General features: G+C 43.6%; 1 protein-coding gene across 1 annotated transcript in view; it reads left to right on the top strand.

Annotated features, from left to right (window-relative positions):
* Window positions 1-14,720, top strand: part of EXOC4 (exocyst complex component 4) — a 404,410-nt gene extending 389,690 nt beyond the window's left edge. The window contains exon 18 of the mRNA XM_075024592.1: window positions 13,313-14,720. Within this exon, the coding sequence (XP_074880693.1) occupies window positions 13,313-13,550 (238 nt within the window). The 3' untranslated portion in view covers window positions 13,551-14,720. The remainder of the gene's footprint in view (window positions 1-13,312) is intronic.
* Window positions 14,721-17,734: the final 3,014 nt, after the last annotated feature.

The following is a 17,734-nucleotide window of genomic DNA, read 5'->3' as shown; positions in this document are numbered from 1 at the left end:
TCCCCTTTCTTCTGTCTTCAAGCTCATGCAGTAACATCCTATTTTGGGTATTCAGCCACCCCAGTGTTTTTCACTATGAGCTTTCCCAGAAAATACGTGGTCCGTCTGAGTTGGATTTTGGATACTAAGGTGTGATTGTCATAATTACCCTCTGACTTCCATCCTTGAATGAGACGAAAATGCTGCCCCAAAAGGGAAGCTGTGGTTTTTGCAGCTGAATCAGTAAAAAAATGAGTAAACTGAGAGATGATTCTTCAGCTGCAGAAGGCGACTGGCTCGAGGGCACAAAAGCACACAGTCTGAGTGGGGAATGCAGATCAGGCAATTCCTGTCTATCCAAGGTAGATCCTCTGGTGAGGCTGACATTAAAAATTCTGACTCAAATGCAGGAAGCATGGAGTTAAGGAGGTGAATTATTGATGGAGAGCAAGTATTACCATATCTGACAGATGGAGACTGTCTGAGAACATTTTGCAGAGTGGCATCTGCACCATGCCTGATTGGCGTCCCTGAACTTTCGCACATCAGATGTAGAATATCAACACACAAACTCTGATGTAGCAATTAAATCTGTCCCGTAATGAACCTGGCCTTCGTAGCCAAGAGAAATCCATATGCTCAGGTAAAGACCAAAAACCTCGATTCTTGTATTTATGAAGATATTAAAATAATTACATCCAGACCACTGCAATTGAGTATACATATATGATGTCAACATATACAGATATGTATCGCTTTCAGGCAATGGTCTGCAATGTGTAATCTCTTACTCAGATTTTACTGAAGACTGTAAAGCTTGTCTTGTATTTTACAAATTGTATTCCAGATTTGAGATCAAATAATATAGAAAAGATACAAAATCCAGATGACATCTCATGTCACCTAAGTGCATTAACATCTAAAGCTGAAGTCAGTCTCTCAACTGCATACAAAAGTCATAGATCAGATATGTATTCCACGTTGTCATGTGTGCAAAAACAAAGAGAAGAATAAAAAGAGGTTCAAATAATAGCAAGTTTTATGCTTTCATGAAGAACAGCTTGTATTATGAAGAAGCAATATGTAAAATATGTCTTTTTTAATAAGATTCAGTGCCTTTGTATTCCAGGTTGTTTTCTTAAGCCCAACACAACTTGGTAGATGATTGTAATTTTTTGCCATCTGTTAACTGTTTGGTGTGCTGTGTGAAATTCATTCTTCCTTCGCTTGTAGCATGCAAATGTGCAGATTCTGAGAATCATCAGGAAAACATGGTTTTTGTCGCTCTAGGGGGTTCAAGGATGGACACCAGCAGGGAAGCTGGCCCTGGGAGGTTACTCCATGAGCATCAGCGTGGGGATGGCTGGTACTGGGTTGTAGCCATCCCGTTGCACACACAAAGGACTTCACTCTGACCCCCTAATCTCAACAGACCTTCATTTTCTCAACTGCAAAACAGCCTTTTGAGAAAACAGAGAAGTTCCATGCATGGCGTCTCTGAAGTGCTTTGGGATGTACAAATGGGAATTGAAAGAGGAGGTTAATAAATTAATACAAAAACCACAGGTTCAGTTCTTACAGCAGAGTTCTTTTGATAGTCTGGAGGTTTTGTGCAGTTAGAAGATGCGTTTCTGGAAGGAGATAAAAATAGCAGTTCAGAGCAATTTATCTACTTTTGACGGCTATGGACTACTCCATCAGTTTAGGAGCAGTGCTGGGATTCTCTTCTCACTCTATAGGGACCAACTTTGTTTCCAAGGAGCCACTGTCGCTCTGCAGTGGAGTCTGCCTGGGGTTTGCAGCCTGTACCTAAGGAGTGGTGAGCAAAGGGATGCATCTCCGAGATCCTCCATCAGTAAGACAAGCAGACCTGTTTTCTCCACGCAGTGGAGAATGGAGATGGAAACCACATCTATAGCTGTGGGTCTTACCCTGCACTGACGTTGCCTTGATAAAGTTTTCATTTTAAATGCTAGGAGTTTATGCTGTCTGGTCAAAAATAGTGTAGCGCAGATCTGTTGGCTCAAAAAGTTGACATTATTGGAGCTAAAATTTCACCAAGAATGGCCAGAAGAGGCCACAGTTGTACTGCACACAGCACTGTTGGTGCTTGCTCTGGCATAGGTGAATGCTCTTTCAGGAGCGGTATTTTTCAAAAGGAGCAATTAAAAGTGGCCTTCTTGCTTTGCCTACTACAACAATACCTTAGAGAGGCAATGGCTTCCCTCTGTAAATATGTCTTTTGCCCTAGGTACGGTAGAGAGGGAGAAGCAATTTCAGCCAAAAATATTGCCGCAAATGAGTAGCAGCTGGCCATAAATACCTCTAGCCTGCACATCTGAAGGTTTCTAAGCATCAGGAGAAGTACTGAGAACTGGCATATTAAGCGTGATGAAATGTTCATCTGGCCAGTGGCCAACGCAGAATGCACAGAGAAGAGTGTTGAAGCTCTTAAGCATTAACTCCTTCATCCAAGAGACCCAGAGTTCCATGTTGATGTCTCCTACTTTCAGCAGCCATCTAAAAATTTGGCATTGAATCCATCCTGGCTGCCTGGTTTATTTATAATAAACAACCTCCACAGGGCACTTCAACCCAATGTAACTATCTATTTTAGTGTAGGATTAATTGACTTTGCCCCATTTCTTCTCCATTCATAGGCAGGAGATCATGGCAATCACTCCCCTTGAGGTCTTGGTGGTGGTGGTAACTGATGATGATGAGCCGGTGGGTAGGGTTTGAGGCTTTTTTGCGCCATTTTGTTTTCCTCCTGGTTTGGATAGGACTGTGTGCAGTGTCGAGCAAGCGGGGTCTGTAGGTGACTTACCCAATCTCAGTAGTTTCTACGCTGGAGCAAGGTAATGATGCTGGACGGTGCTACCAGGAGAAGAAACAAGAGTGCCATGAGGCAAGTGAATCCAATAAAGGTCTCTTCCATGAGAAACAACAACACGTTCAACAAAAAAATGAGAACAAACCGAATTTCGTACCAGCATGTCCACAGAAAAATCTCAGTTCCCTAATTTCTGAAGCCACGGCAGCATTCAAACCAAATGAACAAAGGTAGCCAGAAGAAAACATCAGCTGGAGTTTCCAAGAATTTGGGGCTGTTTGTCTGACTCCGGCAAGTGGTTCAAACCTCCTTTGAAGTACCAAGGCCCGACCACAACTTTGCCTTGGTGGACCTTGTAATTTCCTACCGCAGTTCACGTGTTGCAGCCTGCTCTGCCCGCTAGCAAGCAGATCCCATCAGATGCGCCCTTCACCCATCGGTAGCTACCAAACACTCCTGGTTTTATTAAAAATCAGCAAACTTGCACCACTGAGCATCTCCCCGATTACAGCGTCGGGTTTTTGTATCCAGTTCCAAGCCACTTGATCCTAAATAAGGCTGGGGGGGGGTTTACCACAGTAATTGTTGTTCCCAAAGGGTAGCTAAAATTGTATTATTTTTTGCTGACTGGAGCAATCTTTGCAGTACTTTCCATCGAACTGCTGACTCTGTCTTCTTTCGGGCTACATTCATTTCCACATTTCCTCTCATTTATGCATGAGGCAAGGGGAAAAATTGCTTAATATTCTTTATAAACTGGCATATGGTATAGATAATTTTTTCTTTTTACTATATGCAGTAAAAATGCAAATGTGTGTGGCTTATTTGCAAATGCTGGCATTAATAACTGATATTTAAACAGGCCAGATTAGCACTTTTACTGATCTATTAAAAAGATTTTTTCCAATCATTTGCACACTCAAAATCAATTTTAATACAACATGTAAATTGAATTTAATTTTTTTGTATAAAATTGCATTTATCTGCTTGAACCATTAAATTTACTATTTAATATGTACTTTCCAGCTCACTTGGTTAGAATTTCATTGCTCTTTATCTGTATAAATTTAATTAGCCTTGATATCATCAGTATATTATAGAACTAATTAAAGATTTAGATAAGTGCTGAGGGTGCTTATTTAATACCCTATAAAGTTACATTTGGAGAGCAAGAATTTCCATCTTTCATTATATCAGCCAGTATGGAGCTGCAAGGAGTGTCTCAGGCATTGTTTTTGAAAAATTATTTAATGGGGTTTAATGGATTTATCCCGACTTCGAAAAGCCATGTAATTACTGTGTATCATTGCACAGCGCGAGGGTGGTTGGAGTTGTTCGGGGAATGGTTTTTAAATGTTACGTGCACGTGTTCCCCTCCGCGGTGACGCCGCCTGATGCACAGAGATCCCCATGGACCACGTGTTCCCAGCGGGGCAGCATCCTCCGAGTCACGAGTGGCAAACCATGGGAGGAAGGGAAAAGGAAATAAGAAGGAAATATTAATAAGAAAGTAGTAGATAAGGTACAGCCTAGTAGTTATCAGGATGAAAAGGAGAAGAGTGAAAAGGAGACATCTTTTGGAAGAGTAGTTATGTTCTGCACATATCTTACCTTTTCCTTTGCTAATTAGCTCGCATTTTACAGGTGATTTATCATCTGTGTTTTACAAAAAGGTTTGCAATAGCGAGAAAACCAAGTGCTTCGGTGACACAGAGCTGCACGTAGCACCCAAAGGTGTTGACTGGGGTTTTTTTTTTCCAAAACTAGCCATTAAAACAAAGCTGCTTAATCTGTATAGAAGGCAGCGCATAGGTGAGCTGATTTGTATTTACTGTTTCACACGCTGTCTGTGTGGTTTAAGTTTTAAAAGGGAAAATAATTGGATTTTGTAATTTGGTTGCCTTTAATTAGAAGATTGTACTTACACCCTTTTGAATAAATAGACCTGCTTTTCTTGCCTGGCTCTGTACCTTGATCAGAATTCTGTGCGCTGCAGTCCCAAAAGCAGGTACGGTACCAATCAAGGTGCAAGGGCTTCCCGTCTCTGATACTGTTTTCTACCTTGGATAAATGACTTAATTTTTATCTCAGTTCTTCCAGCTGTAAAAAAAAAAAAGAAAAAAGGGCTAATACTATCCTTACGTCACAGCCGTGATTATTTATTATGGGCTGTGATTTGCAGAGGTACCACAGGAGCGCGAAGCACCATTTTTATATTATAAATTCACTTTTATTTCTTCCTCTCATGTTTTGTTTTCTTTCGCAAACCATTTCACATCTCAGGCGTTTGCACATTTTATCTTTTTAAGTGCTTTTTACATTCTTGACACTCTCCTGCTGTAGTAACACAGCACAGAGTCATCTGTGCCTTCTGCCCCAAATTGTGCCGCGTGTTGCAGTGTGTGGGGATGGGGCATCTGCCTTTGGGTTTCCGAGACACTGTGAATCAGATACAGGCTCTGGTGCACCTAGAGAAGATGTAGACCATAGTGGCACGCAGACAATTTTCTCCTAATTGTAGGTTCCCTCTGCAGTCCATGGAGACAAATAGGTGCCACGGTTCCTCTCACCCCAGGTAGACATGAGAGGTGTCCATTTCTTGGTCTGGTTTGTAGGAGGAGCTGAGGTTGACTAGGACAGCAAAAAGACCTCTGATGTGGACATCTAAAGCTGTGTGAATTGCCCTAAAGCACTTTGGGTTCTTCTGGAGGCAGAGAATGGGCATTACTATTGTTGTCCGCAGAACTGCTCCAGGTTAACTAAAAAGCAAGCAAGAAATCTTTAAGAAATGGTGATCAGGATATTTATTCCCCTGTGGAATAGTGTCCTGAGGTTAATTATATTCTCTTGTATGCCTTAGGGCTGTAACTGCACAGAGGACTTGAAGGATGCAGTTTAAGATGAGCAGCTGTTAGAGAGTGGATATATGATGTAGCAGATACCTTCCATCACTAATTTCTAGTTTGTCATCATAAGCTCCCAAGATGGAAGAATAACCAGCATCCGCACTTGCAGACTCTTGCTTTAAAATGCTGATCACTGACGCATGTATGCAAACATCGTTGCAGTCTTCATGACGTGTAGAAATTACAGTAATTGCTGGTATTTCAAGTTTTCAGGGCTTGCTTTGCCAAATCCTGCATGCTAGAGCTCATCTCTTCTGCCCCATCTCCAGCGCCCTGTAACCATCAGTTCTGTCCTTACCTCTTTCCCTTTCCCACCTCCAATGTCTCACACTCCATAGACAGAAAAGCCCCTTGGGCTTCTCTCCTTGGTCAAGCCAGTCCTGAAAATCCATTTCTTGTGCATTACGTGAACTGAAGTTACCTCATTTCTTGCTGTATTTTCCCTTTGTGCACTCACCCACCTCCCCCATATATTTAAATCTCATGGTTCCACCAAGATCTGCATGTATCAGAATTGAGTGACTTTATAACTGCAGCTTTGGTCTTTTTTCCTCTTCACTTGCATGCTCATTGTTCTGTCTTGTGGTTTATCGTAGAAACATAGAATGGTTTGGGTTGGAAGGGACCTTTAAAGGTCATCTAGTCCAAACCCCCTGCAATGAGCAGGGACAGCTTCAACTAGATCAGGTTGCTCAAAGCCCCGTCCAACCTGACCTTGGATGTTTCCAGGGATGGGGCATCGACCACCTCTCTGGGCAACCTGGGCCAGTGTTTCACCACCCTCATTGTAAGAAATTTCTTCCTTATATCTAGTCTGAATCTACCCTCTTTTGTCTTTGTCTAGATTTAGTCTGCAAGTCCTTCATACTTAACATTTTTTACTTTCTTGTTAGAGTACGTAAGATATTTTGGGTGCTATAAATTAGGGTGCTTCCTAATCCCCAAAAAGGGAGGGAGATAAGGTACAGAATTTTTTGTTGTCGTTCCCTTTGGGTAAGTCAGCCCAGATCTGAGTTCTTGCCTTGTGAATCCATTTCTGTCTGTAGTACTACAGAGTAGGCACCCAGCTATATGATGAAGGAATAATTAAAGTAAGGTAAGGTCCTTTATTCTGAAACATCACAGTGTTTGTCTGAAGGTCCTTCTCTTAAGAAGAGATCAAGTCATTCTCAGGGAAATCAGAATTTCATTTTGAATTCACCTGGCCATCTTTTGAAAAACTTTTTTGTGTGCAGGCCTTGGGTTATAGGTTAACATTAGCATTTAAATGGAGAACGTTATTAATAGCCCTCAGAGGAGCTTGTCTCATCCTGATTGCCTTTCCAGAGATTTTTTCTAAATGAGAAAGCGTCTTAAATTTTTTTTCTTTCTCCAAGAACAGAGTTCAAGAGACCCATCTTTTTTGAGAGAGATATATATATGCTCAAAATGCATCCTTGCAAAATGGGTTCATTGTTGGCAACTTGATGTTTTGTTTTAAAACTGCTATTTAAAAAAACAACAAACCAAACTGTTTTGTGTGTCAGCTTCTTCAGTTTTGGTTTGCCCATGGGATGTTTTTTCTTACACCCAGGAACCATTTCCACCAGTGATATTTAACCTTCCCTATCTGCTCGTAGTACAAAGGTGTTCTTCATATGATGGTAGATCTTCACGGGCCAATTCCAGCCTGCTAGAGTGAGCAGAAAGAGTACAGTTGTATTTGGGCTTTGGATTAGGCATTATTTGCTCTAAGGTATGTGTTTGTCCTAAAAAAATGCCTGAAGAATTCAAGGGTTAGTCCAGAACCCAATCCCATTGCTAATAGTCAGAGGAGCAGGTCACAGATGTCTGGGTTGGTTGACTTGCCAGGATGTGAAATAATCACATGAAGGAGCATTGTAAGGATGGATTTTATTTTCTAAAAAAGAACAAATCTTTGTCATACAAGCCATCAAAACTAGTTCATCATCCTGTATGAGCCGGATAGTAAGGACTTTGGACACCTTAGTCCTTCACTCGTTGCTCCCCCCAACTATGGCCATCAACACTGAAGCTGAACATAAGTGGAGAGTTTGACCAGGTTATTTACCATCCTAAAGAGCTAAAGGCTTGGAGCCAGATTAATGTTTCCTTCCCCTTGTAGAACAGCCGTTGTTGATATTTCCATGGCAAATCAGGAGATGCTCTGTAAGAACCTGTACCACGTTTATATGTATAAAACCTGTTGCATCAGATCAACTCAACAAGTCTCATCTATGCTTTTCAGCATAATACAAATAAATAATAACTATGCTAGTAAGCATACAAACAAAAAGATTTCCCTGATGAGGTGAGTCACCCAGGTCACTTTGTTCCCATCAGCCGCATTCCTGAGTTCCTACTCAGGAGAGTAAAGATTCATGAGTTCAGCTTTGATCTGTTCTCTTCTTACCCCAAATATCTCACTGCTGAGCACTGGGAGGCTCTTACTGCCCAGGCTGATGATCTGTGTTGGGTAAATCAGCTTACGTGAGCTTAGCTGTGCTCACATAGAAGCTGGCTGAAGGCTTGGGAAGCTAAATTTGCTTTTGGGTTAGGTATGCTAATCTGCTATTATTATTTATTAACCTATTTGTCAGATGATAGAATCAGCTTTTGATAAATATTAATTCTTCTCTCTGGTTTTAAATCTCAACTTTAAAAAAACAAAGCAGTTTGCTAGCATTTCACTGAATAGAGATTTCCCTCACCTGTCGTCCATTTATTTCCCCCATCCCTTACTAACTTGCTTTTCTCAACCTCCTCTTGATAATCAAAAGAGCATTTATAATGGCAGGGACAAATACACTTCTGAAAGTAAAATGAAGAGCCTAAATAAAAAATCACAGAACAAGAGGCTCATCCTACTCACTCTTTCATATTTCATTATTTGATAACATCAGAAGATGAGTCCATCAGAGCTGCTTGGGCAAAGGCAAACAGGAGTGTGTCTGATCAATATTTATTAATACTATCAAAGACAAGGGAGGCAAAGTTGAGCAGACTTCATAATGGAGTGAATAATTACTCATGCAAATAGGGTTTGGCCGAAGGCAATGCCATGCCAAAGCAGCAGTTTTTTAATTGCACCCAATTAAAAATGCATACCTTTCGCTCACTCGTACTGTCTCGCTTGCTCTCTTTTTTATTTTGTAGGAAATTTTTAATTAAAAAATAATCTGATCCTGAAAAGGGTGACAGATGAATCCTGTGTTTATTAGGTGCAGAATTCTTCAGCAATCCAGGATTTGGGACAGGCTAGAAAGGAAGGCAGCTGTAAGGACATGGGATAAAGATGGGCTTGCAATCCTGAGCTTGTCCAGTGATCGGTCTGACCTGCAGACAGAGCAGCTTCAGTTCTTGCTCTTTCTTCTTTTAAGGTGCTCTGTCACCTTGGGAAGGCCGAGTCCTGTGCTTTGGAGCAAAGACTTGGCACCTCTCAGAGGGATCACCCCATCCAAGATATCCTCTCTGTCATTTTGTTGAAAACCCAGCCAGAGCTGGCAAAAGTAAAAAATCTCATTTCACATCTGCTCAGCATAAATTCCCTGATGGTGATCAATGTTTCCTAAATCTAAGTGTTTACCTCAGCAATCTTACTGTATTTTCTACACATTGTGTGTATAACTGTATTTGAGATATTGCCAGTACCCTCAAAGTTAACCTTATATTAGATTTCTAACTGTATATTGAAGCATCTTGACAAATACTCAAATATTCTAAAACATTGAGGCTGACAGCAGCTTCTGGGCACTTGGTGAATGAGCCATGCATCAAGGTGCCAGAAGGATGCTGCAGAGCCAACTGGTAGGTAGCTGCCATTCCAATTTGGGATCTTAGTTTCTGCAAGGTCCCAGATACAACTATTTAATTGTGCCAAGTTCAAGCATAAACGTTACAGGAGTAATTATAGCTAAAGCGGGGAGCTGAAATTACAATTCATCCTTAGACCTCTGACGCACAGGGCTTTATCAACCCCTGCCTGTAACTAGAGGTCCCTTTAACTGCTTTACCTGAAGAATGAGCTGTGCTTTTCTGGCTGTGACAGAGTTTAGAGTGGTGCCCGTGTTATCAAGGAGGATGAGTGTGAGCCTCTGCTGTGCCTCTGCCGCCTGCCACTGCATTGCTGCTTCTGGAACTGCATGAGACCCGCTATTTTTTGTTTCTTACGTGTCTACCTGCAAGAGGAGCCAAGATTTAAAGAATATCCATCAGCACGGCAGGAGGTGGATTGGACACACAAGCCTTGCTGTGATGTGCTCCTGAGCCAAGCCTTGTTTTTCCGTACGGAGACGTTCGCAGGGAGTTCTCCGTGCGTGTCTCGGGAGAGTGCTGGGGCTTTGTCAGTGTGCCGGGATTACAGTGTTAGCGTCGTTAGCAATTAAACTGCTAAATCTATTCCCATGATTGGAGATGAGCTTTGTTTTAGTCTTCCTCTCCCTGAATCCAATACTGAGAAATACGCTCCCAAGGTTTTGTGGCTTCTGCTGTTGATGTTTTATCAAAAGCTAAGATCCAATGCTGTGGCTCTGCAGGGGACCAGATCAGCCTTGCAAAATGCTGCTTGTCTGAGCCATGCAGGCATTTTCAATCCCTGTGTCAACCAGTGGCCCCGTTCAGCACTATCGGCATGACAGTCTGAGTGAACAAGTACACATTGAGGGGAATATAGCATTAAATCGTATCACGTCACATGGTGGCACAGTAGCTTCTGGGGGACCACCAACTGTGCCATTGGGTTCCCCACCATAGACACAGGAACTGAAATTAGTAGCTGATGCAGGGTGACTCGGCGTTACCCAAAGCTGATAAGTTTGTATCTTGTAGAGATTACCCAAATGCCTTCTGCAAATAGCAGCTGATACAGGGATGTGCAAGGTCTTCCCCATCCTCACCTATCCACCCGCCTTTTGAGCTGCACAAACATCCTCTTTTATCTTGTAGTAAGTCTGGGGGATTTGCAGTTCCGCTACCAAGACTGTTCTCAAGTAGCTTGCATGGTTTCCCTCTCTTTTCTAAGGGAAATATTCTCATTGAGACAGTTGTCTGCCCCATTTACCCCCTGCTTCTAAGGGCACAGTGTGTCCTTGTAGCAGAGCCCACCTCAAAGTCCCCTCAGGCAGTCTGTGATGCTGGTGAACTGGTCCTCCATCAGCTCCAGGAGTTTCATAGCCTGTATCTCAAATTTGTGGAGCCTAACAACTTGATTGTTTTTTCAGCTTATTCATCCACAGAAGCTATTTTTTATTTGTGTCTTGTGCCTTCTACATGTATCCTCTCCCGCTCACTCACACTCCCTTCTTTTGACCACACAACCCAAATCCTGCCAGTCCTTTCCTCTGGATCGATGATTTTGGAGTCCTCTTCCTCTAGCAGCGAGCCCTTCCTCCCACCTGATCTCAGCTGGCCCCTGACAGCAGTTGTGTTGGCGCAGACTTAGAACCGCAGGAGCAAATTCTCGGGTCACAGCAGCAGGCGATGTCTTGAAGGAGACAGAGGAGGTAAAAATGCAGAGCTCTGAATCCCAGTAGCCTGGCCACGCTAGCAGGTGAAGCCTGAGACACTCCAAACGTGTCGTTTTGCTACAGCTGCTTACAGTCATTGCTGCAGTGATTTGCAGCCTGGCAGTATGCTGGATACTGTCCGCAAAGGCACAGCTAAGCCGGACCTGAGAGCCTGCAAAGTAAAGAACAAGAGAAATTTAATATACAGCTTTGCCATGTTTGCCCTGATTGCTGTTTTAATTGCATTCAAAGAGGAGAGAAAGGGAGGGAGGTGATGAACTTTCCCTGGAGCCCCTGCTGTTGGGTTTTAAATAATTTATTCCACCACAGCCTAAGGATTAGACTACAGTCTGCCCCCGTCCTCCTGCAGAAGTGTGGAGGAGTCATGCAGGGACCTCTTCTTCAGCTGCTCCAGCCTGTTTCTGCCTTGCCTTGCTCTTCAGCCAAAGAAGTGCTGGGTATTTGGCTGAAACAAATCCTTGCTGCCATGCAGGCAGACAGGGATCTCTTCACTTCTTCCCTGAGCTTTTCAGATCCCTGGTTCTTAACAAGGGTATATACCATCTGTAATGAAGCTATAAAGTTAACCAATTCCTCTAGAAGAAGGGTTACCTTCCATGCATGCACCACTTTTTTTGGTTTTGATAGCCCCAAACAGACCTAAACCTGTAGCCAAGCCTCACCACTTGCTGGAGCTTGCTGCAGTGGAGTCATATGTATATGAGAACCTTTCCCTTATCCTTGACCTTGAAGGGTCTGCCCAGAATTGGGAACCCCTTTGCCTACAGGAGCTTTGTAAAGCCTTATATTTTCACAGCTCCCTCTAGACAGGATGCTTTGTCTTGGTGATATCTAGACCGCAGACCCCTGACACCAGATCTTACCCCTTGGTACAGATGGGGAAACAGAGGCACAGAGCATAGCTCTGTGAATTGGAAAGGCCTTGCCAGGAATTCACAAAAGCACTATATAAAGGGCACCAGAGTCCTGATTCCCCTTCTGCTGCATGACCTCTAGGCAGTGCTTTCCAAGAGTCACACACTTCTCCTGGTTTCAAACCTTAATCAGTTTGTGCTATAAAGGAAGGAAAGAAAGAAAAAGTCTCAAAGGATCCCAGCAGCCTTCACTAGTTTTACCTCTTCCAGCTGGCTTGTGGAGTTGGGGCAAATAATCCAGTCCCACGTCCAGTCCCAGCCCATTTTTTTCTGCTGTGATTGGATTGGCAGCTGTCAGAATTGCCCCGCTGCTTCCCTGGCCCATGACACATTTCCCCTTCCAGTCAGTACTTGCTTAAATTCCCTTCCTTGGAAATCCATTCTTTCACTAATGCCACTTTACATTAATTTAAACCAGCCTGCACTGCAGCCTCTATATTATGCCTTCTTTTCAGATGATCTTTTACTTATTAAAAGAGGCACCTCAGCTCCTGGCTCAAATTTTATTTTGCATTATTTAATATTTTTTCTATCAAACTCTGTGTCTCTGTAGCATTGGAGGTCTCTGGAGTTTTGGGCTTGGAGCTCTTCCCATGCTCCACATTAGCATCTCTCTGCAAGAGGGCTTCATTACGGACAAAAAACTCCTCTTCCTCTACGGCTGTGATTCCTTTCCTTTCCAGAAGGCTCCTGTTCTTGGAGGCTGAGTGACTAGATATATATTTGTACATCACGGGCTGAGTGACTAGATATATATTTGTACATTACCATGTATATGTATCTATATGCACCTGTATTTATATGCTGCTTTCTACATGCTGGATACCAAACAGTGACATCTCAGCTGACAGTAACTACTAGGAAAGAGGAGCCCTCAGTTCCCCATAGTTTGTGTTTTAGCTGAGTATGGAAGAGTGTGGAGAGCAATTTGTGAGGTTTGCTTCCCTGTGCATGTACATGCCCACTTGGCATCTCCTGATGTTCAGTAGGAATATGTTTGCGGTCCCTTTGTACAGCACCTGACGCAGCCTTCTCTGCTTGTGGCACTGCTGAATAAAAGTAAAAGTTGATGGTATTCTACAGAAATAAAGGTCTGGAGCACCAAGTATCACTGTTCACCAGAGTGGGTTTTATTTTTGTTTGCTTGCTTTTCAGGCAGTATTATGAGATGCTCTACAACACAGCAGATGAGCTCTTAAACCTCGTGGTGGATCAAGGGGTGAAGTACACAGAGCTGGAATACATCTATGCCCTGAACTTACTGCACCGGAGCCAGACGGGTGTGGGAGACCAAACCACCCAGAACATGAGGTTGCAGCGGTTGAAGGAGATCATTTGTGAGCAGGCTGCTATCAAACAGGCCACCAAGGACAAGAAAATCACCACCGTGTAATCTGCTCTGTCACTCATATTAACTGAGCAGCAGGGGCTGTCTGGTTGCAGGTCCAAGCCTCTGCGTTCCTGTTATAATCAAAGGCAAAAGCGCGTATCTTCTGGGTGGCATTGTACTAGTGAGAAGGGAAATGCCATTTGAGATTTGGGTTTGGGGTTGTTTTGGGGGTTTTGATGTGCAATCATGTAATGCTTCCTTAACGTGTTCTCCCAAGAGTGATTGCACAGCAGGAACAGGCATCCTGGTGGAGATTTGGGTGGGATATTTGGCTTTGCTCTGTTGCTGCTGCTTTGCCTTGAGATGTCAGGCAAGCTGCTATCTCTGGCGGGGTGGGAAAAGAGATTTCACACTGGGTCAGGTCAGAGTCTTCAGTGGAAGTTCACACCTAAAGTAAACTACACTAAAGTAAACAAACAGCACCATGACAGTCGAGCACAGACCTGTTGGTCACATGTGGGATCTTGATGGTTTTGAAGCCGTTCCAACAGCGTTGCTGCATGGAGCCTGTTTCAGCTCTGCCAGTACTATTCTCCATGACATTTGTAGATGCATTAAGTTTTCTGCTGTTTCCACTGCAAAGCAATGTCGTTGCTTATTCCTTTAGATAGTGATAAGCCAGTTCTCATAGTGGGAGGTAACATGGGACCATTTGTTTCCACTTCTACTTTTTCATTATCACAGAGCCATATGGCATCAGTTTCTACAGCGCATACTGCACTGGGTGATGGTAGAAGTAGAAGAAAATTGCCAATATAAGGTAATAGCAAAACTTAATTCTCTTTTTCTGACTATATCTTTTGAGTCTCCACAGCTCAAAAGATATTTTTGTAATTGTCATTTGATGTACTGGAAGGACACACAGGCTTACGTACCTCAGCACTCATGATCTGCAAGGGCAGGAGGAGGGCAGATCCCAGCTCTGCAGTCTGAGGCGTGCTCAGGTCACCGTTTCTGCCCTGCCTTGACCATATGAAGCCACCTGGTAAAAGGTTCCTTATTCACTGAGGCTGAGGAGTTTATACCATCCCTCCAAACCCAGAATACACTCCACTTGTATTTGTCAAATTGTCAACCCAGCTGGGTTTCTCATGCTGAGATAGGTTCTCTCTGAGCTGTGTAACTGCTTGTGTGTCAGTCTTGAAACTGCAAAATTAAAAGATGCTTAAGACTCCTCAAAGGCTCTAGTGCTTTGTCTTTTAAGAAATCTTATTTTTATGGTATTTGAAAGATTCCCTTCCAGGTCGAAATTCATATGGTGTCCTCCAGGGTTACGTCAACGTGGAAGTGGTTTTCTGAATCATTCAGTCTAATCCCCAGTTACCATGGGCCAACTGGACAAGAAGCTTCTCAACCTCCATGTTAAAAGGAGAACCGGTAGTTCTAGTTCTTAGGAATCTTCTTCTGGTTTCTATTCTCATTTTATTCATGAGCCCAGTTTTTCTTACGCTGATGTTGGCCATTAACTACAAGAGTTCTTTCCTTTCCTTGATGAATTTGCATGAGTGAGGGTGGAGAACACTGTCATGGTAACACGCATGTATGATGATGTGGGGGGTCTTTCTGGGGGAACACATGAGATCTGTATCCACCTGCTCAAACATTGAGATGTGCTGCAGTGGAGAGACAGGAAAGGAGGCTATTCCGCGTCCAGACTTTGGAGGAAGGTAAAGAAGCTGCTTGGTACATACAAGACAGATTTCAGACTCTTTGAGGTACAGAAGTGATGGGCGAGGAGTTGTAAATTCAGACTGGGCTGCCTTGTCCTAATGTCAGACTATTTTTGATTCCTTTCGTCTTTAATTGCTTAATAATCTGAGGCTCTGCCTCGTCTTCACATGGCTGATCTTGAGCTTTGCAGTCCCCATTTTCCACCCACCAAGCAGCTGTGCTGGCGGGTGCCATGACAGATTGCATGAAATCAAGAAAATTTCATACTTGGGAGTTTGCTTCTAAAGCAAATTATTAAAAGACTCTTCTTTGAACTGTACCTCACATTGTCCATCACACCACCACAGGATGTAAATACAAAGCCCTAGCTCATATCTGTGCAGTGGCCTGAGATGTGAGAAGGCATTTGCTGGATTGCATGGCACAAGAACACCACGGCACAACCGTGGAGAGAAGAAAGGCAGTGACATACAGGGACTTACCAAGAGCCTGGTGTAGAGGAAAGAAAAGGTTTTGCGGCTGAGGTAATTACAGTCTATAATTAGCTTGCATCTCTCTCTCCTCAATTGTTAGACTCGCAGTCCTCTCCAAACCTTCACAAGGGAAGTAAGTATTCTCTCCGTGTATTAGAGTGGTCATACCAAGGGCACAAAGGGAGTGAGGGTTGCCAAAGGGCACAGAGAAAGGCATGAGCAGCATGTGGCATGTAGGAGCCCAGATCCTGAGCACCTTATTTCAGCCACCCATTGACATATGCTGCGCAAGCTTTCTTGCTGCATCACAAGAAGGTGCTACCAGAAAGAATCCTCATCAGCCTTAACAAATCCTTAATGAATATTTTTTCCCAGAAAGGTAGCTTTTGAATGCACCGTGTTTTCTTGCCAACAGGTGTTTCAGAAGTGTAACATACACAGTGAAGATTATGAAGCATAGAAGTCTCCAGATAGCTCATGCTTAGGCAATGCACCTAGTTTTGGTGTCAGTTTTAGATCACCCACTCTCCCTGCTGCTTTCCAAGAGAGAGCGCTAAATAATCAGCGGGCCCATCCTCTGCACAGTGCAGTTAGGCTTCGCTAAACCAGCTCCCAGTAAGTTTCCTGCTGCATATGTGTTTCCAGATAGCGCTAATGGCATGGCAGCGCCCCATTTGCTGCAAAGCACCTGGACAATATGAGCAATGAGGGGGCTATTTTGGCAGCAAGCCTGCCTGAAAAAAGAGAGTCCCCTTGCAAGGGGTCTGGCTCGTATGTTGGTATTTGTTGCAAATCCTCTCTCGCTAATAGGGGATTGAGTGGGTGGGGGAGAGATGTTTTGGGAACACTTTTTGTTCCTTAAGCTGTTATTGCGGGTAGAGTCAAGCTGTTAGGTTTAATAGTAAATAACTATTCAGACAACACACTGGCTTATCCACTCACAATGTCCACACACACAGTCTCATAAGCACCCATCTGGAGCCACAGTTGGGAGACCAACCCCAAAGGTGGTTGGAAGAAGAGGGTGGTTGGTACTGACACGCCAGTGGCTTCTAAGTAGGTCTTGGGAAAGTCCCTTGAGAGCACATTGTCTCGCCCAGGAATCTCTAATCCTGTACTGGTCGTCTCCCTATAGCAGCCACCACTCTCTTGGGCATGGTCCGAGTCACGCAGCCCCTTATTGATGCTCATATGCAGTCCTGGTCTTGTGCAGATTTGGCAGGCTCTGGCTGGCCTGAATTTATCAGTTCTTATAGATCGAACAGATGCACAAGTCTCCTGAGAGTACCAGTCCCTGGGAAACTTTCTGACACTACCTTGCCAGAATTTATTTTTCCTTTCTTCAGCATGTTTTTGTCTAGTAACTACTTCTCCATCCCAGCCTGTGGAACCTGGTCACACAGATGGGGCATTTATAACACATCCACGGTGGAAGATGGTTTCCCAAAGGGAACAAACCCCATGAGGGTGTCACAAACTGTGCGAAGACCCAGGACCCTCCTTCATCTTAGATCTGAGCTCTGCACAACCCCACTTCTGCCCTGAAGGAGGGACCCAGTCCTCAGTCTGGTACCTTCTTACAAGACCACAGATAACATCTCCAGTTCTGTTTGCCACACCAGTTCTTGCCTATAAGTGGTTTTGCAGTCCTGACATGACCCTGCAGGCCACAATGGCTTATGGACAAGGCCCAGAGATTTTGTTTTGTAATGCAACATGAAATGCTGTCAGCTCTGCCAGCACTTAGAGAGTAATCGTTATATGGATGTGCCCCTTTGGTGCTTAAAGAGACAAGGAAATACTTCTCCAGATCGCAAAACGAAATATTTTCATGGGGACTGTAAAAGTTCATGAGGGTTTCACAATTTCCTCTTTACAGCCTCATAATCTTTACTGGGTTTTAATTATCACACTATTTTGAAGCCTGCGCCAGACACAATAGCAGAAGTGGAAGGTAAAGCAAATTGCTCCGCTTCTTTTCACAGTTGCATGTATCAGTCACCAGCTCATCCTCTCCCAAGTGCCTCCCCCCTCTTGACATCC

The sequence above is a fragment of the Buteo buteo genome, chromosome 4, assembly GCF_964188355.1.
Source record: "Buteo buteo chromosome 4, bButBut1.hap1.1, whole genome shotgun sequence".
Classification (NCBI taxonomy): Eukaryota; Metazoa; Chordata; class Aves; order Accipitriformes; family Accipitridae; genus Buteo; species Buteo buteo.
This window is presented reverse-complemented; position numbering and strand designations above follow the sequence as displayed.